Source organism: Neopsephotus bourkii, unplaced genomic scaffold (assembly GCF_033783945.1).
Source record: "Neopsephotus bourkii isolate Nb327-2 ecotype Australia unplaced genomic scaffold, CSIRO-AGI_Nbou_v1 NB_196, whole genome shotgun sequence".
Taxonomy (NCBI): domain Eukaryota; kingdom Metazoa; phylum Chordata; class Aves; order Psittaciformes; family Psittacidae; genus Neopsephotus; species Neopsephotus bourkii.
Window position 1 is genome coordinate 9,253,523 of NW_026900709.1, and position 26,450 is coordinate 9,279,972.

The following is a 26,450-nucleotide window of genomic DNA, read 5'->3' on the forward strand; positions in this document are numbered from 1 at the left end:
ACCTAGGGATTTATTTTGCTCATGGTTGGGGGGCTAGTTATAAGATTTGGGAAATTCTTCTGTGAGAAGTACTTTGAGATAACTTACGCAAGTCTAAGAAAAATGAAGGTGTCTGCACCATCTATGTGTTTTAAAATTAAACAAAGGAAATAATTCTACTTGAGAGGAATTGTTTCTTGTAAATCCAAACATCAGTGATTGAAATCCTAACCCTTACAGCAAGGAAAGTGTAAGACATGTTAAGACACATAACTAATTTTCCTCAAAGTCTGTATTTTTTTTATATCCACTTGTGAGTCATTCAGTACTTGAAAAGTATATAATACTGTCAATTATGAATATAATAATCTAGGGGAATTTTATTAGACCTTTTATCAGAATCTTAATCCCCTGATACCCTGAGAATTAACTCCCTAGGAAACATGAACATAAATAATGAAATACCTCATACTGACCTCCAAGAAAATACACAAGCTCCTGTTAAATTGCATCTGGAATGATTGTTCACTCCACAAGAAACAAAAGGATGAAAGATGAGCTTACTGGAAGGGCAGAAGGGCTTCTTAATTTGAGCTGTTGCAAGGACATTGCGTGGTGTTTATAACAGCTTTGCCATGCTCTGCTCAGAAACCCTTGCCCTTAACAGCAGTGCAGCTTTTCTGCCAAACTATTTGAGTGAAAGTCTTTCTGCATCTGCACCTTCACACGTAGGAATCCTTCATCTTACTGACTAAGGTGCATCAAAGAAGTACTAAGCTAATATAAGTTAAGCTTAGGCTTTTTGTGTTTATTGCTGAAAGTACCTAGATGATCTGTGGGTGTGTTTACCAGTCTCTGCATCATGATTCATTTTTGTAGTTTGATTGGATCCCTTCTAAAACTTCGACTGACCTTTTCCAGTAGCTCCTTAAAGGATGATCAGGGGTCTGGAGCATCTCTCATGAGGAGAGATTGTAGGAGCTGGGCCTGTTTAATCTAGAGAAAAGGAGGCTGAGAGGGATCTCATTAATGCATATAAACGTCTCAAAGATGAATGCCAGGAGGATGGTGTCTCAGGTGTCCTTAAATGAATTAGGCTAAACTTTGCATAGATGCTAGTGCAGTGTCTCTCACAAGGAATTTATGTAAACAGCTGTTAAGCTTTAAATGCATGACCTTTCATATTCCTTGTAATTTCTGGCTATATGTTAATCTTCAAATACAACTTGACCTTGAGTTACCTGTTTCTTGCTTTATTTCTTTGAGTTCATCTGGAATTTTTTTATTGAACAATCTTTTCCAATAGTCTTCCCCCTATAAAATGGTCTTTCTGTGTAACCTTTAAAATTGAAGCCTTTTATTTCCTGCCCCATCATGCATTTATTTAAATTGTGTTTCAGAGAACATTTTTCTGTCCCAAGGTGGAAGCAATTTCACCAAATATTTGATAAGAATACCACTGGAACTGAGCTGAGGCTGCCACTCAGCTGTTGTCCTTTTCCTGTTGAGTTTCACCTCATATGTGGACTTCTTTCCCTTACATTCAGGCTTGACTGTGGAGCCACACAAATCAGAAGCTTCATCATTTTATTAGCAGATTTATCTTCTCCCTGCACCCCTTTCTTTTACAGAGATGTGGAATGGGGCTTGGCAACCTTTCATAAGTGATGTGCCAGACTGCATTTTTCTGTCTGTAGCTGGAGACCAGTGTGCTGGCTCAGACCCATCAGAAACTAGCAGCTGCTGTAGTGTTGGTGGGAAGATGCCCAAGTCCCAGCCCTCAGCTGGCCCTGATGGATGCCCTTCCAAAGAAGGGGTTGTGTGCTCTTCTCGGGCATCCCTGTCGTGGGCTGTTGATGCCTCTGAATAAGATACTGTAAGAGGGGAGCACTCTGTCTTTTGGAATGAATTGCTGTCTTTGCTCAGCAATCTCACTGTGACTGGACACGCCTAGAGCAGGACCTGCTGCGGCAAAACTGAGGTTGGAATAATGAAAATCCTGAGAGTGGGCAAGAACCTTACTTAAAATATTGGCTTGCCCTTTTTCAATGAAGTTGCTCTTATGTTTTCACTCATCTTTGTTTTGTGATTTTCATCACATCCCTTATACTTTAAGATTGCAGGTGAGTGCTGAGATGCTGAATTAAATAACTGTTATAAAAGTTTCTTTCATCATTGATTCTCCTGCCTCAAGTAATACAAAAGTATTTGCTCAAAAATAGTGCACTTTTGGAATTTTATATCCACTTTAAGCAACTTTGCTATAGATGTGAGGATTTGTAAAATTAGAATCAATCCACATGTTTAATTTCAGTTTACTTATAGACTGTTTTCACTTGGCTGGAAACTTTCAAGCTAGAGAAACAGACCTCAGCTGTCACAGCTTGCCTGTTCTTTCATATATTAACTTTTCATATTTTTGCTTCTGTGAGCTCCAACATCAATTCAAGGCTTCTTAGCAAAAACAATTTTTGTCCAATGTGAGTAAAAGATCATAATGTTCAGTGTGAAGTGTTCTTTCTGAAGTGTCAATAAAATGTATTTTGGCACAGGGGCCAGGTTGTTGGAAGCTGTGAGTTCACAAGAGGCTTCTGTAGAGGTAGAAGGAGCCACAAGTGGGGTTTCAAGGCTGTGGGCAGCAAAGGCAGGGAGGGCAGAGACAATTTGGTGACTGGCAAAGGGTGTCCAGGAGTATGTCGGCAGGGAGGTCTGGTGAGGAGGTGGAAGCATCATATTTATCTCAGTCTTCCTCCTCCTCTTGTGCATCATCCCTTGCCACTTGCTGTCTTGCTAGAATATTTCCTCCTTACTTTATTATCCCGCACCTCATGGGAGCAGGCTAGTCAGCATCATGGGGCAGGAGATTGCGAGGCTAAAGCTGCACCTACTGCTGGGGAAGGATCAGGCCACACCCCCTGGGAATAGGTTTTCTGTTCTTGCTGCCGCTGAGGTGTTGAGAGAAGGGCAGCAGTGTCAAATGGAGGATGAAGAGAAGGCTCTTGTATAGGAAACTATTCCTTCAGCTGTCTGTAACAGCTGCTTGCTTTGCCTGCTGGTTGGCTCTGAGGGACAAGACTCTGCTTTATTGCATTTTGTCTCTGATTCACTGTACTAAAGCAGGGATAATCTGCTATTTATAATGATCTTTAGAAATTCTCTGACTCACCAACAGGATTTAAGATACAAAAGTCTGTAGGTGATACTCATTTTGATCCCATGTGTTCTGTCTACTCAGGAGCTGTGGTAAGATGGAAGGAATGAAACATCTAGGACTGGAATCTGAAAGCTGCCAAGTATCCCAGGGCTGAGTGCCCTCAATTCCCATCAGTTGCAAGTTATACTGTAATCTGAGTTAATGGATTATGAGCAGAGAGCAGTGAGATTCAGCTGTTAGTCTGAGCTTCTACATATCCTCTGGGTAGGAAGGTTGAAGTTGCAGAAAGGCACATCTGTATGGCTAGAGGGAAAAATTCAAGGAGAAGTTCCTTGATTTTTTTCCTACTTTGGATTCTGTTTCTGAGGAGCACTTTACCTGAGTTGGTGAGAAGATGAAGTATGGAACTTGCTTATTCCTTCCCATTTAAGGTTATTCATAACCTAGAGGCACATGGAGAGAAAATAAGGTAAGCAACTTGATGCAGTGACTGTTGTATTATTCAGGATATGGGGCTGCAGGCAACTTCTATTGTACTGATCTCTGGTACCACAGCAGAGAGACAGTCTTCTCTGCCACTGTTCACTACCAGTAAAACTAGGGTGGGCAAAAGGAAACATAAGTCTTTTTCTTCTGTCTTTTTCTTGAGCAAGGCTTTCATTCAAAAGTTACTATTTATAATAACTTCTATTAAACCCTGAGACACCATAGCAGCAGGTAGCATCCCCTTACTAAAGAATAAGCATTTCTCAAGCATTTAAATTGCTATTCAGCTGTTCTCTCCATGGCAACTTTAAGCATAACAAGAAAGCAGTAGGTGATATTGTCAGCCAAAAAATATGTAATGCTGAATGGATTGTTGATAGCAACAAAATGGATGCCAGTGGAGGGTCACTTACAGCCAGTAATAGATACTGCACCTATGGCTGAAGTATTGCATGTGACATTTCAAAGCAGAAAACATAGCAGAAAAAGTAAGGTTGGTACAATTGCTAGTTTCTATAAATGATACATTAGGTACTGATTTAAAATTTAACAGGCAACTGTGGTTTACCTTCTCTAATGGAATGAGCTGCATGAAAAGCAAAAGGCTCCTTGTATATAGAATATGTGCCACCTGGAGAGGGGCTCAAGCTTTCTCCTCAGTTTGTTGATGGAACAGAGAACAAATGCCACTTTGGAAAACTGGGGTCAATTCCTGAAGGGGACAAAAGTTAAAGGTCAAGGTTCTCATCTAGCTTCAGTGTTGATCTCGAAAAGGAAGAACATTGAAAAATAAAAGGTAATGCTTTTCTTACAAATAATAAAAGGGGGTTGGGAGAAATTACCATCAGCTTTTTATCTTAACCACATGGTGCCAGGGCCTTGGGTATTTTACTGATGTGTAAAATTGAAAATTGATCATGGGGAAGCAGCCTTGACTGCACACTGCTAAGACTAGTGCTAGAAACCAGCTATGAGGAGATCAATTGCATAAAAGCATGCTTGATGTTAAAGTGGGAAGAATAGGAATTGAAAGAGGTTTTATGTGGTTGAGAGATACTAAATAAGAAAATCCACTCAAAAGAAAAAAAAGTAATGACAGATAAGTTAAAGAAAATAAAACTATTTTAAGTAATTTGTGTGTGATATTTGACAGATCTCTGTCAAATATGAACTGTTGGTTCTGCATGTACCGTGGGAATTCTGCCTCTTAATATGTGTGTATGCATGCATGCTGTTAATGCAGCATGTAACAAAACACCTTTTGGAATCTTAAATTAGCTGAATTTGAGTGCTTCTTTCTCCAGTTAATGTATCACATTAGTGCTCTGTATTTTGCAAAGGTTTCTTGAATCCAGGTTTTCTGATTATTTGAATTGTCTGTTATCAAAGAAGGATTTTCTCCTTTATAAGAAGGATGGAGATTGCAACCAGTCATTCTTCAGTCTGACTTTATAGCATCCCACAAACCCTCTTTTAATGCAAGAAAATAGAACTGCTTCATTCCCTGACAACAGCATGAGATACCATCTGATGTCTGTTTTAAATTTTGGAGGATTGGACAGACAGTCATGTGGTCCTTGGTACTCATCCAGTTACACCTGTTTGTGTCCTTGTAGATGAAGATAACACTAGTATGGTTTGTTTTGTTGAAATAATTTAGCCTGCTTTCGCTATGAAACCACATCCAGTTCTCACTGGAAGCTTGATTTACATACTTGTTTTCATTTGTCTTGGATTGAAAAGCTTTCTGAGAAGTCTTTTGTTTCTGAGAGTCAGTAGGTAAACCTGAAGCAGACATATAATTAAAATAACAATTTTTTAAGATCCCGGTTACATTATGCTTTCTGAAAACTTAATAAACTTCTGCTGTACAGTTTGAGACCAGGTCTACTGAAAGAAGTGATGCTACCACTAACCTGGTTAGCACTGGAACTGCAGGTTTCAAGGGAGGGCACTGTTAAAGCTATTTTTTGCTTGGTGTTAACAGTTCCATAACTTTCTCTTAAAAAAGTCGGGATTAGTTTGACTGAAGGTCTCTCTACAAGGGTCTATTCCAGATCAGTGTTTGAACTTATTTTGTGTGCAGCTGCAGTTATTGAAAGTGGAATGGTCTACAGGAGTAGGCTTTTGGGATACCAAGTCAAACTGGATAGGATGGAGATAGCATGCTTGATGCAGGGGCTTCTGGTTGCTGTGAGAGTGGTTATAAGATAAGTAGTAGAAGCTTTTCTGTACCTCTTTGCTTTCCTGAGACAGTTAGGTATGTAACAATGCCAAATGTGACTGTATGTCTGTCATAGAAGGAACTGAAGAGCACCAGGTAACAGCCTGGAATGCTGGCCTCAAGCTACATAGTGCCCGCTTAAGTCAATTTGCCTTCAGGCTCAATTCTGTACCTTGTCTTACAGTGAAATTGTTATCCCATTTCAGTCCTCTTTCTTTTGCTTGAATCTAATTTTAGGGAATATTTCCATTCTGAAGTGTTGTGTGTGTTAAGTCTCACCAATTCCCTAAGTTTCTCAACCTAGAAGCAAAGCTTTTATTGTCCCGAAGTCTAGCCCTGTAAGCTTTTCTGAAAACTGACAGTCACATAGAATTCTACTTTGCTGAGATTTATTACCAATTACTATTTATTTTGCAAGCCAAATCTGTATTTATACTTTTGTAACTGTAACTTCTCCAGTGTAAGCAAAACTTTGAGCAGTGGAATTCCAGGCCTTCAAGAAAACATGGACCATATGTCTACATTGTTCTTGCTGGTGTTAGACAGAACAGATCTCTCAATATTTAATTGATATTGAAGGATGAGCTCTGAAATCCCTAAGTAGTTGTTATAACTTCATCAACTATTCTGCGTAATTAACAACTATAATCTAATTCTTTTCCCTATATTTTCTCTTAAGCAATTAAAATTCCAGACTATGAACAGAATCTCGATGCTTGCTATATACTCTGCAAATACCACAAAATCTTGCTGACCCTTCCTTTAAATGTGAGATGCATTAGGATTTTTTGTAATTTCTAGTGAATACCTTTTTACAATTCACCAAGATCTGTTTCAAAGATGTGAATTTTTTGAGCTACACATGCAGAAAATGCACCAAATTCCATGGAGCCAGGAGCAGCCATCTTTTTTTTGTGTGTGTCTTCTCCTCCTGCCAGCTCTTTATTTACCTTTACTACTTTCTGCTCTAAGTTCTATTCATAGTAAAGCGATTTTCAAATCATATGGAGTTTGACTGACACCACAGATTTAAGGTAAAATTATAGTTTTATTTTATAAATGTGGATTGGATGACTTGAGTTTGTCTAGCACTAGTTTTCATGATTCAGTGATCAGCTTGTAATCAAGATGCTTTGATGTCTGTAGTAACAATGGCTGAAAGTTGCCATCACTAGAAAAAGTAAGTTCTTTGATAGAGAACTTCCTTTGCTGCAACCTGCACAAATCCTAATATTCTAAATTAAAGCTGGTTTTACTTTTTACTGATTCAGCTCATGGTGCTTTGCATGCAAGCAAGGTAGGTAGGTGTAAGGGATTTGGCAATTAGTAGCCTGCTCAGGGTATTTTATTGTGAACTTTGCTAGAAATGCATTATGTAAAACTGACATTTAAAATCAGATACAAATTATATTTAAGAAGGTAAAATTGTAAATCTGCAAAGATAAACAACTACTCTTGACTGTGATGCATGTTTGTCCTTAATATGAAAATAAAAGTGTTCCATAAACAAAAAGTCCTAGTTTTACTGCAGCTGTGGAACTTTCCATTTCATGGGCAGTGGTAGTGTGTCTCTGTACAATTTGCTTTGACAAAAATAGTATTTATATAAAGTGGAAAATTCCACTTGCAGAATGAAAGGGAATCTTGGCAACCCCCTTTTCTCAGAATTTGCAATTGCTACTGTATTGAAAACTACTAAAATGTTCAATTGTCAACAACTAGAGTGGACAGAAGTGTAAATGTGAAGTTTTTCCACTGTATTTGTCTGCAGGAATAGGTACATAATTCCTATCAGAGTGATTCTGTAAATGTTTATATTGTTCTCTGCATTTCAGATGCAAAAAAATGCAAGTACCATGGGAAAACAAAAATGTGAATTTCAAAGAGAAATAAGTTCTCTTGTCTCTTACTAAGCTAAAGCTTTTTATTTCTCTACACAAAGAAGTATAGAGATGTTTCTATATATTTCTATCTTATGTTAAGCTTTTGACAATCCTGCTTATGGATGCAGGACCCTCTTTTAGTGCTGTAATGTGGATGTAATAAAATAAATGGCACTGAGGACATCATTGATGTTAGCTTGTAGCATATGTTTGTGCTTTTGTTTGCTTCTGTTAAATTTTGTGTTACTGATCACTTGACCAAAACTTGTGATAAAACTATTTCTGAAAAACATAGGTTCCTTGAAATCAAGCAAGGCCATATTTGTATTTCATAAAAGCTTGACACTGGCTATGAATATCTTGTTGCAATTTGTCGTGGTTTAACCCCAGACAGACAGCTTTTCACTCACACCCCCCTCCCCCCCCCCCTTCTTTCCCTCCCCCTACTCTTGGAGGGACGGAGAGGAGAATCAGAAAGAATGCAGCTCCCACGGGTTGAGATAAGAACAGTTTAGTAACTAAGGTATAACACAAATCACTGCTGCTACCACCAATAATAGTAATGATAAAGGAAATAACAAGGGGAGAGAATACAACACCTCATCACCAGGCGACCAATAACTCACCCCCCCCCCCCCCCCCCAGCCCGACCAAGCACCGACCGATACCTTCTCCAACCCTGCAGTCCCTCTGCCCTTCCGGGTAACTCCCAGTTACCTCCTGGGCATGACGTGCTGTGGTCAGTTTGGGTCAGATGTCCTGTCTCTGCTTCCTCCTGGCTTCCCTTCCTCCCTGGCGGAGCATGAGGCTCACCGAGTCCTTGGCCAAACCAAAACATCATTGTTATCAGCTCTGTTCCCAGCCCAAAAGTCAAAACACAGCAATGCAGCAGCTACCAAGAAAGAGAAAAATGACTGCTACTGCTAAACCCAGGACACAATTTAACAACTGCAATAATATCACCCATTGCTGATCATCTAATCCTCTCCTTGTCCATGTGGAATTGCTTCTCTAGTACATATAACACTTTTATTTAGTCTTCATACAAATGCATGTGCAATTGAGATGCCCAAATTCTCTTGGGAGATTATATCCACAGTCTGGTTCAGCTCACAAAGGCTGCTGCTGTAAACATTACATATCGCTCAGAATAATCTTAGTGTCAAGAAACTTTTCCTGGTGATGAGACCTGTTTTTCTCAGTTATATCTCTTTTTTTCTAGTTCTCTCTGTTCTACAAACTTTTCAGAAGTTTCAAATGTCCAGTCCTTCCTCTTGCCTCTGTGTCTGTGTATTGCTTCTAGGGTGTCCCTATTTAACTTTTTGTATTTTCTAGACTTCCTAGAGCTTTCTTCTTATATTGCTTTGCCTCAGCCTCTTTTCAATTTGTAAATCCTTTCCAAGTTAAAAGGTACCCGCTTCTTCAACATAATAAGCTTTAAGCAGTCAGGGACTGATAACTCCTTGCTTTTTGTAAGGGATACGTTAGTCCTTTGAGCTTTGTCCCCTTATGCTATGGCCAGGTTATTGTGTTTCATCTGTGATGGTCTTATACAGAAGAGGGAACTAGGGTTTTTCCTCCTTCATCTTAATTGCTACTCTGGCAGGTCAATCCCTTGCGCTTTCAACTGAAATGTTACTTGGAAACACATAAAACGTTTTTACTATTTGCACCCTTTTTTTTTTGTATTTGCCACAGCATGACCAAGGTCACCTTTAAAAAGCTTTTCAGGCAGAATGTCCAGATACTTTTATTTTCTTTAGTTTTTGTCTATGTCGTATTTTAACTCTGCACTGCTGCCTGATGGTTTGATTTATCAATCTATAATCTGTACCTAACCCAATACACGAAGATCTGGTGGTCCTAGATCAATTAAGTATTTTCTCAACTGCTTTCTTTGAATATGCACATGCAGAAATATAAGTACTTGTCTAGACCTCTGTACTTGTAGGCATAGATGTTTACTAGTTGAAGTTTTCTAGTTCGTATCCCACTGGAATCCAGCTGCTCTTATGGTTTCTTCTTATTCCTATCTTAAGTTAATTTTTCCTATCCTTCATGATGGTTACCAAGATTTAAATGCTGTTCTGCAGGTGAAATGTCATGCTATACTACCTCTCAGTTTGTGTTGGAGACTTATCTCTACTTTTTTTTTTTTTCCCCATGTCAAATGCTGACTCTTCTGCAGATAATTGTTGCAAACAGTGTTGTTATATCTGGGAAAAATAAAATGTTTATGGGTATCTTCTATTCTGGCTCCAGTGTTGTCTAAAGATGTACCTTTTTTTTTTCTTATTTGAGGTATCAGACATTGTACTCTATCCAAATATGCATTCCACGAAGCGTTTAAAATATGTGACATACATTTCTGTTCTTGTAGAAAAGACATTGAGGATTAATGTGTGCTTTGCATGGCCCATTATTTTTGTGTATCTGTCAGAAATGATGAGTCACGAAACTGACAAAAAGCAAATCCAGCAAAACTTAATACATGTCATATCTTTAAGGGGTAGATTTAGAATGCTTTACATGTATTTTTCTCTCTAGTGTAAACATTCTGATGCTGGCAGTTGAACTTATTCTTCTCTTTCCTGGTCTATCCTCCAGTCTGACTACACTTTTAAAAATATTTAAGGATTTTTTCCTTTAGAAGCAATTAATGCCATCATGCATCTTCCTGATGAAAGCACATAAAAGCAAGTTAATGTTAAGTTCACTTACTTGATTTTTTCTTGTGCTAGTAAACATACGCTATAGCTACAAAAAAGTTTCATTCAGACTGTAACATCACATGCTTCCAGGGAATGGTTTTGGAAAGTCTGAAAAAAACAACACAAATTCCAAGAGTGTAAGTTCTGCCCGTGGAGATGGAAGAACACTTAGGCTGTCTGTTGTAGGTGACTGTGTTAAAAATGTGGGTTCCTTCTGTAGGTGATTTGACCTTCAACTGAAAAATGCAAATTCAGAGCCACCTGCTTAAGGAATTTCAGCTCCTGAATTAGGGACTTTGGTTAGAGTCCTTAGATTATACAGCAGTGAGTGTATTCTGAAGTATGGTCTCACCTTGAAAGGCTGTATGTATTGCAGAAATATATGGCATATTTTAAACTTATTCTGAAATGCATGCTTAACTGTGAAACCATGACTGGTATATGCGCAGGAATTCATAAGCCATGACTTTAGCTAAGGAACCAGTCTTTTATCTTTTTCTTTGCAAGTTTCTCTTGCCAAATTTAGCATGCTGCCATAGAAGGAGCTATTTATGCAAGGAGATGTTATGATTTAGGACATTTGCACACAAATGAATGGAGAGCTGCAATGTGTAGTGCAGAATATGTGGTAATAAATAGAAGAGTGGGTAAGCTGTGATCCTCTCTCTGGACTGCAAGTCATTCTACATGACTTGCTAGCTGTGGTCCTACTACAAATGCTGCTTTCTGTGTAGTGTTGCAGCTGTTTGCCTCTTTCCATTTTGTGTTCATATATTTCATGTCTGCACTGGGTTTCCCTGTGCAGCAATTAAAGAGCTATTAGTCAACAAAGAACATGTAGCAGTTTCTGTTCATGTAGTATGGAAGTGAATACACAAAACTATGTTAACGCATACCATGGTACCCCCACTTACTATTGCTTTGTGTTGAGAAATGCTAGCTATAGCATATGACCCGGCAGCTGTTGTTTCTACACAGAGTTCCTCCAGTGGAAGTAAATCGACCAGATTTCACACTTGTACTGCTGCTAATCCAAGAGACTCTGCAGGCTTAAAAGGAATGATGATAGATTTGCACCAGGGTAACAGATCCAAATTTGGACCATTTGCTGGAGTTTTGTACATCACATATTGTACCTCCAGGCCTTATGTTTATAGAATCACAGAATCATAGAATAGTTAGGGTTGGAAAGGACCTTAAGATCATCTAGTTCCAACCCCCCTGCCATGGGCAGGGACACCTCACACTAAACCATATCACCCAAAGTTCTGTCCAACCTGGCCTTGAACACCACCAGGGATGGAGCATTCACAGCTTTCCTGGGCAACCCCTTCCAGTGCCTCACCACCCTAACAATAAAGAACTTCCTCCTTATATCCAATCTAAACTTCCCCTGTTTAAGTTTTAACCCATTACCCCTTGTCCTGTCACTACAGTCCCTAATGAAGAGTCCCTCCCCAGCATCCTTAGAGGCCCCTTCAGATACTGGAAGGCTGCTATGAGGTCCCCACACAGCCTTCTCTTCTCCAGGCTGAACAGCCCCAACTTTCTCAGCCGATCTTCATACAGGAGGTGCTTCAGTCCCCTGATCATTCTCATGGTCCTCCTCTGGACTTGTTCCAACAGTTCCATGTCCTTTTTATGTTGAGGACACCAGAACTGCACACAATACTCCAAGTAAGGTCTCACGAGAGCAGAGTAGAAGGAAGCAGTCTTGCTTCCCTCAGTTTTACAAATATATGCAAAGAGAAAAGCAGTATATTATATAGTCTTTCTAAGATTTTGTGACTAAAAGTATACACTTATAAAAAGCCTTCAACTGTGACTTTAAAATCCTACATTAATAATTTTCTCCCTGATAATCTGGGTTGGATTTCAGGGTTTTTGCTTTCCCTATTGCACGGTGGCATTATAGCTACTGGAAACATCACAAATGCCTTTGTAATAGCAGTGTTTTCCTTCTTTGGTGCCTTTTGCCAATTCTTCCTACCTCAAAAAAACAAAATACCCTTTCTTTGAATTACATAGTTTCATCTCTTATTGTTAAGTTTTGAAAAGTTTAGGGGTATAAAGCCACATTTTAAAACATACATTTGCTGTAAAATATGTATTGCCTTTCAGAAAAGCTTTTCTTATTTCTGTCTTGCCAATCCCTAAGTATGAAGTGATGTTAAATGTGCGTGGTACTCTTGAGAAGCTTAAGAAAAATGTTTAAACATGAATTTAAAGCCCAGTAATTGGGAACTTAAGCTCATTCTTAAAACAGGAATCAAGACAGAGGAAAAATATTGTGAAGTGTTTGTTGCTTCATTCTTACCTCTCAGAATGATAGATTCAATTATTTACCATAGTATATAACCACAGACTTAGAAACTGAAGGGGTGAGGGATATATATCTGCCTGTTCCAGGAGGCAGGCTGGAGCCTGTATGATGCTTAGAAATATCTTTAAATTAGTATTTGGGATACTAAGTATTAAGTATTGGTTATTGCCTTTAAAATCAGGGTGAAATATTACACTTATTTTTAAGCTAATGCAAAGGATATTTATTAGAAGCGAGAGGGAGCTGCTTCTTAACAGAAATAATGAGATAATCTTGCATGATCTTTAAGTTATGCAGCAAAATGCTACTACATTGTAGTACACCAAACAACCAGTAGTGAAAGTAATTTTGAAAAGAGGATTGGCTGGATTTTTTTCTTATCAGCATATTTCTTTTATCAAGCATACTGTAGGGGTTTTGAAGTTCTTTTACGAAGTCCTTAGTAAAAGCCTAACTGTAAACTATTCCCTGGCAGAGTAAAGACAGGAAGTATGGCAGGGATAATTTATCTAAATTATAAACTCTTTATGGACTCAAGCACAAAAACTGTATATGTAGCTAGGAAATTCATAGTTTAAATTACTGAGGATGATGCAGAAAGAGTAACATGAATGTATAGTACAAAAGTAGTAAATAAAACGAGACTGAAATAAACATCTAACTAAGAAATCTTTCTTCAAGTGCACTTAGAATACTTGCAGAATACCAAAGAAAAAGGTGGATTGTTATTTTATGAATGGTAGAGGACGCCAAGAATTTTGGGTTGCATAATGCATTATTTTTTGTTTGAAAGATCAGTTGTGTTAACATAACAGTCATCAGTATAAATAACAAAACCCTGTAAGAACAGGTCAGAGTGCCTCAGTGAACTAGAATCTTCATAACGCTGTCCTGACAAATGGGATACTTGCATGGATGGAAATATCAGAGCTGTTACCACTTCTGAAGAGAAGATGAAGTCCCAGAGCAATAGGAGAGGTGATGGGATCACAGTATTTTTAAAAGAGAAGAACGAGCAAACTGAGTTTACGAGCTATTAGATTATCATCCCTTTGAAGAAAGGGAGGAATGAATTATGCCAAAATATACAAAGGAAAACAGGAGCTGAGTAATAACCAGTGCAACACATAAGGAGGAATTAGTATTTCATGAATGCGGGAAAGAATTGCTGTATATCACAAGCTGAATGCAAGTTAATACTGCCATGTTACCAACCAAGACAGAAACCATCCTGAGAAATGTAACCAGAAGCATAGTGTGGCAGGCATGAAATTTGTCTGCTACACTGCAGGAAAGATGACTAGTTCAGGCGAGTCTGGATGAGAATAAGAAGCATTGGTGCTCACACTTTCTGTTTTCAGCCATCCCCATCTCAGTAGTCTGCATTTCACGACTGTGAGTTCAGCTCAGCCCACTCACTTGAATGGTTGAAAGCAAACTTGTCTTTTTTTGCTGGTTTGTTTCCAAGTAGTCTGACTCCCTGCACTGGCACAACGGGCATGTTGGGAGCAGAGGGGTGGTAGGGCAGCCCAGCCTGCTCCCTGTGCGGTCGTGTAAAGTAGATGCAGGCTGCATGATATGTTTCATAAAAATGCTTTCATGCTTTCTTTTATGTTGACCCTCAAGTCAATTTTCAGTACACTGTTTGATGAATTGGATTTAATTGATTAAATAAATCATAATGAAGTGATATTAATTAGTCTTTGGGGAATTAGACGTGACTCTTTTTGAAAGGCTTATACTAGCCAAAGTCCTGTTAAAAGTCAGTTTGAATGTTTTGTTAAAAAAAAATAATTCTTCTTTGGTCCAGTCTAGGTTTAATTTAACAGAAACATTATTTTAGGGTCTCTCTGAATGTTGCTGAGGGTAGGGTTACACAAGTTCATGTTGTTCAGTCTCTGAAAACATAACAGCATCAAAACTCTTTATGGTCCAGCCTTTCCAGGGCTTGTGGACTGCTGCACCCAAAACCAGAACAGGGTCTCTAATCAGATACCAGTGTTTAATTAATGTCACAACTGCTGTGATCTGTGCTAACAGATCTGTTAATTTGAAATCTATTGCCTTCATTCCTCCCTGTATAATAGAGGGAAGGTAGACAGTATGTGTTCTAGTTTTACAAATTCTCAAGTTTGTATTTATTCTTCAATTCTCACTTTGAGAATAAGAAAAGCAGTGCACCTCAATTCAGGAGAGCCAGGATTTGTGGCCTTTGATCTTATGAATGTCATGACTCCACGCTGGTTTTAGCCCTGTGCTCTGAGGTGCCCTTTTATGAACTTTTTAAAAAATTCAGGCAGACACCATTAGTTTGTTTTTCCCATCTTCCCCTCTTTTTTTTTTTTTTTTCCAGGAGTTATTTAAAGTGCAGGTCTGTAGCAGACAGCTAGCTAGTAACCACTCTAATAGCAGGGAAAATGCCACTGAAGTACACTTTATCAATCTTTTAGGTTATATTTGATCTGGTGATGTCAATAGTAGGTTGCCTTCCCTCCAGAGTCAAGTTGCAAACACTGTCCTCAAGGGTAATTAAAGTTAAGCACACTGAATTACAACTGCCCAGATTTGTTGCTTGCTGGTTGCCCACTGTCTCGTGGCACTCAACATGACAAAAATGCAGTGTCAAAATCAAGGGATTATTTATCTCTGAGTAGAATGCTATGTGTATGTCTAAGTGCTGCAGAAGAGGTGAATTGTAACCTTAGGCACTAAGGTAAACATCATGGCACTGATTAATAGTGGGAAGCCTTTATGGGACTATATGGTCTGTGTTTAATTAGTTTTTGCTGTGCTAAAATGGTTCATGATAGAGTGCAGCTTCTGAGTATTGTGAGGCATTTGTGAACTTGTAGTATCTGTCTTCCTTTTGTAAATGGCCTAAAGATCTTTGGTCAGAAATGCAGCTCTTTTGCTCTTTTCATAGCAGGTTGAGGTACCTTTAGTTATGTTTGCAGGCAAGAGAAGCACTGAGTCTGGCTCCTACTTTGAGTGGAACAAGGTCTCTGGGATTTTTGTGTTTTCAGATATGGTACTACAGGGTGCACTGGGAACTGGTAGAGTTTGGGAAATGGAGCTCTGACTTATCCCTTGCTGTGACTTCTATGAGTGTGAGCTCTGAAAAGAAGATGTAGTATGATTAGGAGAAAGTTGAAATCCTCCAGGAAATCCTATGAAGACATTATTACTGCTTTAGTTAGGGTCAGCAGATAGAGCTGGAACCAGGAAGAATTAAGAGACATTTGGGAAGGAGGAGCTTTTTTCTTCTGTACTATTAACTAGGGAATTACAAAATAATGCTTTTTTTTTTCCTTAAACTTCTAACCCATCTAGGGATTTTTTCAGTAAACTAGTCTTAGAAAAAGGATTATATCACTTGGGCTTAAACTGCATGTGTAGTAAATCAACCTACTACCTTTACACGTTTGACCTCTTTTTTGACAGGTGCTTGTATGCTGTGTGCCCTATACTGTGGCAGAACAGCTGAATTCAGTGTGGAATGTAGGCTACCTGGAGAATGTTGTGAAGGTTTTTAAATCTGCCTTTCTTCCCTGTCTCATTGTTTCTTAAACAAAAAGATAGTGCTTCTAAAAGCACGTACCTATATGTGGAAATGATAGCAACTAAGGGGAAGGTTGTGACTGAAATTGTGACCTTTTGAATAGAAAGAGGGTGGACTGGATGTTCAAATATTTTTTGAAATTTCAAAAAAAAAATATTCATTGGAGGGAAAACTAGATTTCATTCAGTAGACATCATGGTTTCCATTGTAGATAGTTTCTATAGATCATTTTCAACAACCTAAATTAGCTGTTGTGGCTTTTATCTGAAGGGTATTTAGAGAGCAATACCAATAGAAGAACTTGCAAAAAGAAAACAAGAAGCAGTTTGGGTAACTGTATTTTGTAGAAGTGATTGCGTAAGAAAAGCAAATGAAGCTTGAAATTGTCTAAGCTATGATGACTTTTAAGACTGTTGGAAATTGTCTAATGTGGTTAAGTGGTTAGATGTATATGTGAGGATGCACATAGGCCTAGACCCCTGTTACTACCTTTTGTGCACAGTGTTGCTGAGCTGGTATGTTGTAGTACTGAAGTGGAATAAGGACCAAGAAGCTAACTGCAGACATAAATCACCTTAAATGTTAAGGCATAGTGGTTTTGTCCAACTAATAACAAAATGGTCATCCAGCAGCACTGCCAGTGATAAACTTGTTTTACTGGATGGCAACTCAGTACATCCTGAAAGAAAGACCATGCCGAAGCTCATGGTGGGTTAGATAATGAGCTCAATGGTGACAGAATCCAGAAGAGTTGGGTTTTGAGAAACATCAGGTTATATGAGAGGTGAAGTAATAACAAGCTCTCTAAAAGCTAACAGCAACCAAGTCGTATCCTCCCATCCCCCACATTCTGAACTTTTAAGGTAATGTAAATTGGCCCTTTTATTTTGATTATTACTTACTAGAGAAACTTCTGTTTGTAATGAAACATTGTGTTAAATCAGAATCCTGAACTGAGAGAGAAGGGAGTAGTACAGTGCTTCATCGTGGAACACTCATAGGCTTGGTGCCCAGCACCTAAGAATGTGCACTGAGGAAGACATGGGGACTGGAATTGAAGTTAAACCATGCTCTGGACAAGATTATGAATTCATTAAGCATGTGGTGGTGGTGTGTTTTTAGTTAAAAGTGACAGCAGAAGAGCAAACAAACACTCTCACTGTGCATTTGTGTTGGGAGAGTGGAAAAAGCAAGGGGACCCTGGTTTAAATGCATCAAGAATAAAGATCCTAAGGATTTCGGAAAGATCTCAATTTTAGTGCAGGTGGTAAGAGAACAGAGAGTGAAAGAGAAAGCTGTTTTTTCTGTCATAATTGTAAAACTTCACAGCAAAACCAACTCCAAAGCAGCAGATAAGAACAGAGAGGGCAGAGCTGATCACTCAGGCTGTGGATACCAGAAGGAGAGGCTTGACCAAGCCAGGAGTTTCTGATAAAAAGAAACTGGGATAGACTGCAGAGCTCCAGCTGACTTTAATGCAGGCAGGACTGTTTCATTTATTAATAGTTGTTACTATTTGATTAGAATAAAATCCAACTTACTGCACTTAATGGTGTTGAGCTATAACGAGCCACTCTGCTTTCCAGTCAAATTGTCATGGTTGCTTTAGAAGTCTAGAGAATTAGCTCTTTTAAGAACCTAATGACAAATATTTCCATACTACCTATAGATAATAGCAAATTGCAGTTGTAGTGCAGCCAGCATGTTTCTTCTAAATATAGCGAAGGATCTTCCATAATTCATTTAATTGCTTAGACTTGACAAGGAGCCAGTGCTAACAAATGCACTTCCATACTAGTAGAGTAATTCTGGAGTACACTTGACTTGGGAATATAAATACTGAAAAAAAATAATGTGTGGAACAGCATGGCACAATCGCTGTAACATTTGAGCTGTACGTTGTGCAGGTGTGCAAGACCTTTCTCAGCCGCAAGAACACAGCTAAAGGAGAAAGAGGACACGAGTGCGAATTGCATGTTCTGCAAATCCAGGGGAGGACAGGGCTCTTCCACATGTTATGGTCAGACAATTACAACACAGTTATTTACGGAAAGTGCAAGATAATCTGTTCCACTTCTAATTGTTGGACTTCTTTTTCCTCTCCATCTGTTCTGGTATCTTGTATACAAAACCTATGGGGATTCCTGTTGTTACTGCAAGCTATTGCAGTACAGTGCAAGGAGAAAAAGATTTTTTTTTGATTGATGTTTTGAAGTATTTGTCTCTAAAATACTGAAATTCCAGTTTCTTATTGTTGTGCCTCTGTCCTCCCCCTTCCCTCCCCCCCTGCAAGGTCAACATTATTATTTGTTTTCCATGATTTTGATGTACTAAATGTAGAGACAAGGAAATAAATATTGACACAGCTCCTTTGAATATTAATATTATTATAATGGAGGTTTTCAATATCAGTTTTTCCATTAGTGTCTTCATATCAAGTATATGTCTAGTATTTATGACCTACAGTCTACATTTTTTGAAATGAACATCTTCAATCATAAGACTTTGGAGATGGAAAAGATTTAGATGGGCAGAGGAATATTAACAAATCATGGAAGTTAAGTAATTCCAAGTCAGCCCCTAATACTTCAATGAGGAAGGATCTGATACAGTAAAGATTTCATTACTTGCAAGTACAACTGGGTTTATGTTTTTATTTTTAGAATTCTTATGTGAAATACATGCAATATATAGCTATAATTCTGATTGTAAATTAGCTATATATAATTATTAACATTAGGTATGTAAGTGATGGTTGACTTTATGGATTGATTAAATGCCAACGCTTCCATTCATTTCAGCAGCATCACATTTCAATTAATTTTTTGTATTGACCTAGTTGGTGGAATCCTACATGTCTTTGAAATGGAGGAATACCTCATTTCACGGTATCTGATTTTATACAAAAGAATAATATAGAATTCTGTCAGCACACCTTCATAGAGCATTTATTGCTAGATGGATAATAATGGAAATACTAACGTCATGATCAGGCATACTGGAAATCATGTTTTAATTTATAGGGGGAGATTTATTTTCATAATCTAACTTTTTTTTAGATGAGTCATTGTTGAGCATGAAGAGCTTAAACTGTACAATGTAAAGATAATTTTTACATTGCAGCGAACTTGCATCAAATGCCTCTGGGTTTGCTGAAACATCTACTGAAAAAATAAACTTGGAATGAAGTCCAGAATATTTGGCTTGTCATTTTGTATCCATATATTGCTATGGAAGAGTAGGCTTGGACCAGTACTTTCTTAGTCCATGTCGTTTGTGTTACGCAGAGTGGTTCTTGTTTAGTGCTGTTGAGTAACCATAAGCTCTACATCAGTTCTTGCTGCCTTTCCTTGTGGCTTCTGAAGAAAAAGACATCTTTTGAGGATTTACCCATTTTTATTTGCCAAACGATGACAGGCATGTATGATTTGTGCATTTTAAATGTTAGTCAATGGAAGGTCTGGATGCCCCATTGCTATCTGAGTAATGTTTAAGAGGTATGAATTCAGTGCACTCTCACAAGTTTTGAAAGATGCACATGTATCAATAGCTCTGATGGTAATCATATCAACTCCCAAAGGAGCTGCATCCTCATTCATTAATGAGTTCGTATGGTGCCCTGGGGGCAGAGAAGTTGTTAGCATTTTTCCCATTGTCAGCTGGGGACCGTGCCATGTCTCATATATGCTGGGCTTCTGCTTCAACTTATTTTAAAAAATGAACTGCCTGGATAATGAGTTATCTCCTAAGATCACGTTAATTTGCTGTTTGGGAAAATCTTTTGGAATAATGGTTTTATCTCTCCTTGACTACTTTACTTTTGACAGACTGGGAACCCTATGGGTGTCATAAATCTCATTTATCATAATACCGTATTATAAGCAAGTAATGTTTGTTCTGCTTAGTGAATCCTGGAAAAAAAAAAAAAAAAAAAAAACAGAAGAAACCCTATTAAAATGCTTTATTTCTTCACTTGCCTTTTATTTAAGAGGGAAGAATGTCTTAGCATTCACTTCCATGAGTATTATTAATGGAATACTTCTAGAATTACTTTTTCCTTAACAATTTTGATATCAACACCTGCTGTTCAGAAAATTATTTTACTTACACTGAACTTGTTTTTAGCAGTTTATCCTAGGCATAAACAGAAACGCATGACATTCTGTAATACCCATGTAAATCTGTAACTGAAAAACAAAATTAGAAAATTTCTGAATACTCTAAACTGATCCTACGGAGAAGGAAAAAAGACTGGTATTTATAGTATGTATGTATTGGGAAAAATCTTAGGAGTAATGTCATCTCAATACCTAAACTACAAAATGCAATGACCTGGAAGTGATTGATTTTTACCTGTCATTTATGGTTACAAAAAGAATTGTAGTGAAAGCCAATAGATCTGGGGCACGATGCAATGGGGACATCAGATGTAAGGGAAGAAATCTGTTAATATTTTTATGCCATGCTTTTCTGGAGTTAGGTGGGGGTGTTTATAAAAGTCTAATTTCATTGTGCTGCCTTCCCATAAACCTGCATATAAGCAAGTTTAGGAGTCTTACACAAGTTGTTTTTTTGGTGGTAGAGGGGTTTTGTTGGTTTTTTTTTTTGTTTGTTTTTACAAGCATAGTCGATAATGCTGAAAAGATTTAATTTTGTTTTATTCAGTGTGAAAGCCTAGGTACTTATAAACTTACTTAAGGTTTATAAACCTTGTTTATAAACCTGTTTTTTGAGTTGCATGCTGAAATAAACATTTCTGACAGTGTTCAGGACTTCCACTGGCAAGTTAATAAACTGTACTGAAAATATTGGGTTGTCCTGCCTGGCTTCCCTCTTCTGGAGCTCTGAAGGAAAATGCTGTAAATGGGAATAGGATGTGAGGTCTGAAGGCAGGGTGGCGATGCATATTGTAGTTGCAGTCCATAATAAATACAGCAAACGAAGGCAAAAGGAAAGGAACAACTTGTCATCCACCCTTGAAGGGATACTGTTGGCTCACATAGTGTCTGAAAAATGCTGTGTTAAAAAGGTCAAGGAAGGAAAAAGCCCAGAACTGACCCATCCCATCAGTTACATTGCTACAGTTCCCTAGCCAGATGGGACTAGTCAACATTGGTGTAGAAAGAAAAGTTCCTTATAGATAGCTGAAAATGATCAGACAATTCAGGGATGAAGAACCCAGCACAGCCTGTCCATGAACTGAAATCTCTCAGTGTAACGAAATTAAATAGTGGTAGGTGTGAACAACTTGAACAATATCCCTTTGAAGTTTTCCCAAATACTGTCCATGACAGAAGTTAAAACAAAGGGAACCATGTGCAGTCTGAGGTGGATGTAGATTGTGCAATTCACAGAAATTTGTCAACCAGGTACTTTTATTCAGGCTTCATAGCGCTTCAGTTACTCTTCCACTGCTCTTGGTCTGAGTGTGTACTGCTTCCTTGGATTGGCAGATTAAAATATTGTAGTAATATCTTTAGGTAATAGGAAAAAGGGAAAGTGTTGAGTATAGTATTAGATTTCTGTATAGATGCCTTTAACGAAGACTTTGAAAGAGTATGCTTTCAAGTCTGGAAGGTATTTAATTTCTTTAAGTACGCTGAAATTGTTTAAAAAAAATGTATTTTAGATGAGTAAGCTTTGTGATGGAGTTGGGTTTTTCATGCGATCATCTAATATTGACTCAAATCAGAGATATTAATGTGCAGACAGTGCATCCTTTTTTATTTGTCAGTGATAAAGGAAAGCAGTTAGGGAGAAAATCATAGAAGTAATACCTTCACAAATAGTTTTTAGGAGGTAAAAGGAGAAATTGTATGTTCAGATTTGAATGAACTTGACATCACTCTTACCTGAAAAAGATGAGTAGTGACTGTTAACTGTGGCCAAAGCTAACCGTGATTGACTCTGCCTAAACTGCAGTCTTGCTAGTCTTGGCTTCCACAGTTTTTCTTGAAGTTGCAGTGGAGCTATAAGCGGTTGTTGGTAGATACTTCTTGAGCCTCCATGTCATCCAGCTCTTTTCTTCTGCCTGGGTAAGGCATGTCTCACTGGCCCCTGGGACTTGTCTTACTGTGGGAGTGATCAATACAAGATTTTTTATTTGCTCCCAAAATACCACTTTTGCTGCTTAATCTATTAATGTGGCTTTTTTGCTAGAGACAGCTCAAATTTGGGTAAAGATGACCGCCTTCCGTAACTTTTGCAACAACATCAATGTCCCACTGAATTGTGGTGTGCATGAAGCAACATTTATGTGGCTAAAGAGGAACAGCGCCTGTTACATGGAGACTTCTCTTTCAGATAAATATGTATAGGAGTAAGAAAACCTTTTAATAAAATGAGACATTTAGATCATCTGTTCAGAATAAAACCTATTTTCCTCCTCTTAGACAAACATAAAAGGGACCAGTGAGGATCAGTGCCCTTTGGCAAAGTTTTTCTGCTGCTTGCATCTCCAGTACATAGGTAACTTCTGCTGTGGGAGTCAAAATTGAAATTTCAAAGGTAAAATACTGTTTGAAAATTATGAAGCTGAAGTGAACAAATGAATTTACAAGAAAGATCAGTTATATTTATGCCAAAGATTTACAAGTAGTTTTAAACACTCTGTGTTTGACATGGTAAGTTGTCTTTATAATTTAAATGCTAATGAAATGGTAAACATATGTTAAATTTATGAAGATAATGAAAGTTGTCAGCTACATCTTTCTTGTGCCAGCATTCCTGCTTAGCTCAGGTCTGCATACAGATTTAGTGGAGTGGTGCTGAGAATCTATTTGACATTTGGGAGCAGTGCCAGTGTAAAACTGTGCCCTGTTCTGTTTGATTTGATAATTTGTGCTGAACTGCTTTGAGATGTAGTTTAGGTCATCTTTATCTGATCATTCTTCCAAAGGCTTTGAAAGGTGGATCTGCAAATCAGACTACAGTCAAACAGAGTCACTGGTATTCAATTTGCAATACCTGAAGTAGTAAACTGGTGAACAGAAGTGAATAAATTTCTGTTATTAATGCCTCCATTAATCAGCAGGAGGTAGGTGTGTATGCTTTCTATTTTACACAGATTCTAAGTGTATCCTAGGCTGTTGGTCGTATATTACTCTGGCAGCAGAAACACCATAAGATGCAAAACTGCAGGCAGATTTCAAATACTTTGTCATGTGAAATGGTCTGTACTCAGCCTAGGAGTACAAAGAAGATTGCATTGTTTGCAAGAGAATGCTAATTGTTTTTTAATTTTTAAAACTTTTATGCCAAATGCTTTCTATACCTTGGTTAAGGAGAGCATCAGAACCCTAGCTTAACTCTGATTTTAAATGTCAGTAGCACTTTAACTCTATTCTTCTATATTTTTTCTGTAAAATTTAGTTAAAATATGTAACACAGCTTCACTGAGCTATGTACATATAAAGAGAGGACAGGTCTTTTTTAACTTCATGGATCTTTAATTGCTTATGCACTTCAAAGAGAAACTTGTAGAAGTTAGATTGATGGCACTTTATAGGGTTTAGTTAATTGAATGCAACAGAGCTGCTGTTTGAATGCAACTCTGAAATCCAAATTATGTAAATCTATTGTTTCAAAACCAGCTAGTAGAAATAATCATCACTTTTGCAGCTGAAGATATTTTCTTCAGAATCCTTTCTTCAGAATCCTCTGACACACTGCTTTCCAATTGCTGCGTTATTTTCATTATGGATATGAAGAAGAAACTATAGGAATGTTAGCTTTTAGCTTTTTGATGTTTGTGACTCCACTTGAATAAGCTTTGCCTTACAGTTAATTAAGCACAACTGTCAATGACTTTCTTGGGCTTATGCAGAAACAAACCTTATATTTATGAAATTATTGGGCTAGGAGAAAGTAGAAAATACGCTGGGAAATTGTCTCAAGCGTATTTTTCCTTTCAGGTTGTGCAGCTCAGTTCGGGCAGTATTATAGTTCCCTTTCCATAGTTGTCAGTGACCCATCTTTGTGCAATCATCACACTTTTCCTGTAGAAAAAACAGAGAATTGATTATAGCCTGCTTGTTCATCTGCTAGACCATAATATAATGTTTACTGTGCTACAGCTGTGATCAAAATGACTGTCTCTCCAGCATCTACAAAATTTGAGCTCAGGGCTAGTTGTAAGTGTTTGGTCATCCAAAAAATCCATGCAACCCCATCTGGCTTCTGAGCTCAGCTTTCCTCTTGGATAATGTAAGATGGGGTTTATTGTGTCTATGGAAGCAGGATGATGAGACAGAAAGGAGGAAAATATCTCCTCTGCCTTCAGTTTTACGTGTCCTTAACAGGGAGAAAGGGAGATCCCTTAGTGGAAGACCGGTACTCAGGCAGCCCATATGGATTCCCTGGCATCTTGCAAGTAGATGCAAATGCTTGGATTTTATGAGAGAAGAGAGGGAAAATTGCTTGTTTACTCTTTTTCTCACATACTCTTTCCTCCCCCCTCTCCCCCCCTTCCTGACTCAGATGACTTTTATGAGAAAAAGCTGAGGTATTGTGTCAGTTCTACTTAAGACCAGAGAAACTCCTAAGAGGACTGTATGCTCCTAGCTGATGTGTTGGCCACCAGTGAGTGGGAGGAGGAGGTAATTATGGAGAAATTCTGGCAGAGGTAGGAGAGGCAGAGAGTGACTCACCCTCAGAGGTGTGGGACACTTGTGTTCCAGCACCCTCTCCAATCAGTGCTGGATTAATTATTCAACCCAGGAAGGAGAAACTGAGGGCAGATAACTAGTTAAAAATGAATATTTGGACATCTGTACCTTCCCATTTCTTTGGGGTCTTGCTGGGGAATGATTCTCAAGTGCATAGAAAAAGAATTTCAGCATGTAGAATTCTGGGATGCTCTCTTATTTGGAGAGAAAAATCTGGACTACAATTAAGTAAATACTAGTTTGCATTGCATGTAAAGAGTTATGTTCATTCGCGCTGCCTGATGTTGGCTGTTTTCTAATATTTGCCTAGCAGCGTAAAATAGAAGGCATTTTTTTAAATGTTAGGTAAAATGGTGTTTTTGCAGCACCTGATAGTTACTGTCAGAAGAGGAAAAAATAACAGATCACCACTTGGAAACAAACCTCTGGATTTCAGCTTGTGTGTATTGTCTGTACTAGCTGACCTAATAGGCAACCATGAATTGCAAAAGCATCTGACTTCCATGGGTGCCCAGCCTGGCCTTTTGGCACAGCAGATTTTTTTCAGCTTTAGAGAGGATTTATTCTACCTGCCAGTGCAATTTATATACCATATGTCTCTTCTTCAGCATCTGAGTATCCAAGGCCATAGGGAAGTGCTCAGCCACATCTGTAGTGTGTGGAAATAGGTATCTTTTAACGACAGTGCCTACTACAGACCCGCTTTATTACATCCCTGTATTTTTTTTTCTTGGTGGTTGTGTCAGCTATGCTGTGTGTGATGTAGAAAGAAGAATACTATGAATTCCTGGTTTTGTTTGCTCTTGGCAGGCACTACTACACTTCCTACCCTTGTGCGTACACCTACCTTGATGATGCAGCCTTCCCTGGATATCAAACCCTTTATGTCCTTCCCTGTGGACAGCAGCTCTGCTGTTGGATTCTTCCCAAATTTTAACACAGTAAGTAAAGGTGTTTCCACATTTAGTTTCAGTTTATACTTTCCAAGCTGATTTTAATATCCAGTATTGGAGCTGCCTTAGGATGGTACATTGCTGGTGCAATTCTAGAGAACCTTTTTAGCTGTGCTGTTGTGGTTGCTGTTCCCTCATGCGAAAGGCTCAGAGGGGGCCAGTCCATTTTTAACTTGGTCTGTTGAGGTGCTGTTTGCATACTGAAAACATGAACTATAGCAGAAATTTTATGAACAATAGAATAATTTTGAGCGTTTGCCCGGGCGTGTGCATTTTCTGTGCTGTCAAAAAAAGGAAAAAGCAAAATCTAATGGAAGAACAAGTATGGCAGGTAAGACCTAGATCCTCCACTGACATGAATCAAGTTAAGTCTATTACAGCCAGTAAAGCACCTGGAGGATCTTGTTAATTCCATGTTATAATAATAAAGTAAAAAATGGCACAGTCAGCTAATGTGAAAGTGTGAGCCTGCTGCTTCTAGTTTATGGTAAAGCATCTTAGGTTTTTAAAAA

General features: G+C 38.3%; 1 protein-coding gene across 9 annotated transcripts in view; it reads left to right on the forward strand.

Annotated features, from left to right (window-relative positions):
* Nucleotides 1-26,450, forward strand: part of ZNF385B (zinc finger protein 385B) — a 169,008-nt gene that overhangs the window by 87,383 nt on the left and 55,175 nt on the right. For 7 of the 9 annotated variants that reach the window (XM_061379276.1, XM_061379238.1, XM_061379258.1 and 4 more), the window contains one exon: nt 25,796-25,926. The exons of the other annotated variants lie outside the window; for them this stretch is intronic. In XM_061379276.1, coding sequence (XP_061235260.1) covers nt 25,796-25,926 — 131 coding nt within the window. The remainder of the gene's footprint in view (nt 1-25,795; nt 25,927-26,450) is intronic. 9 annotated transcript variants of the gene reach the window in all.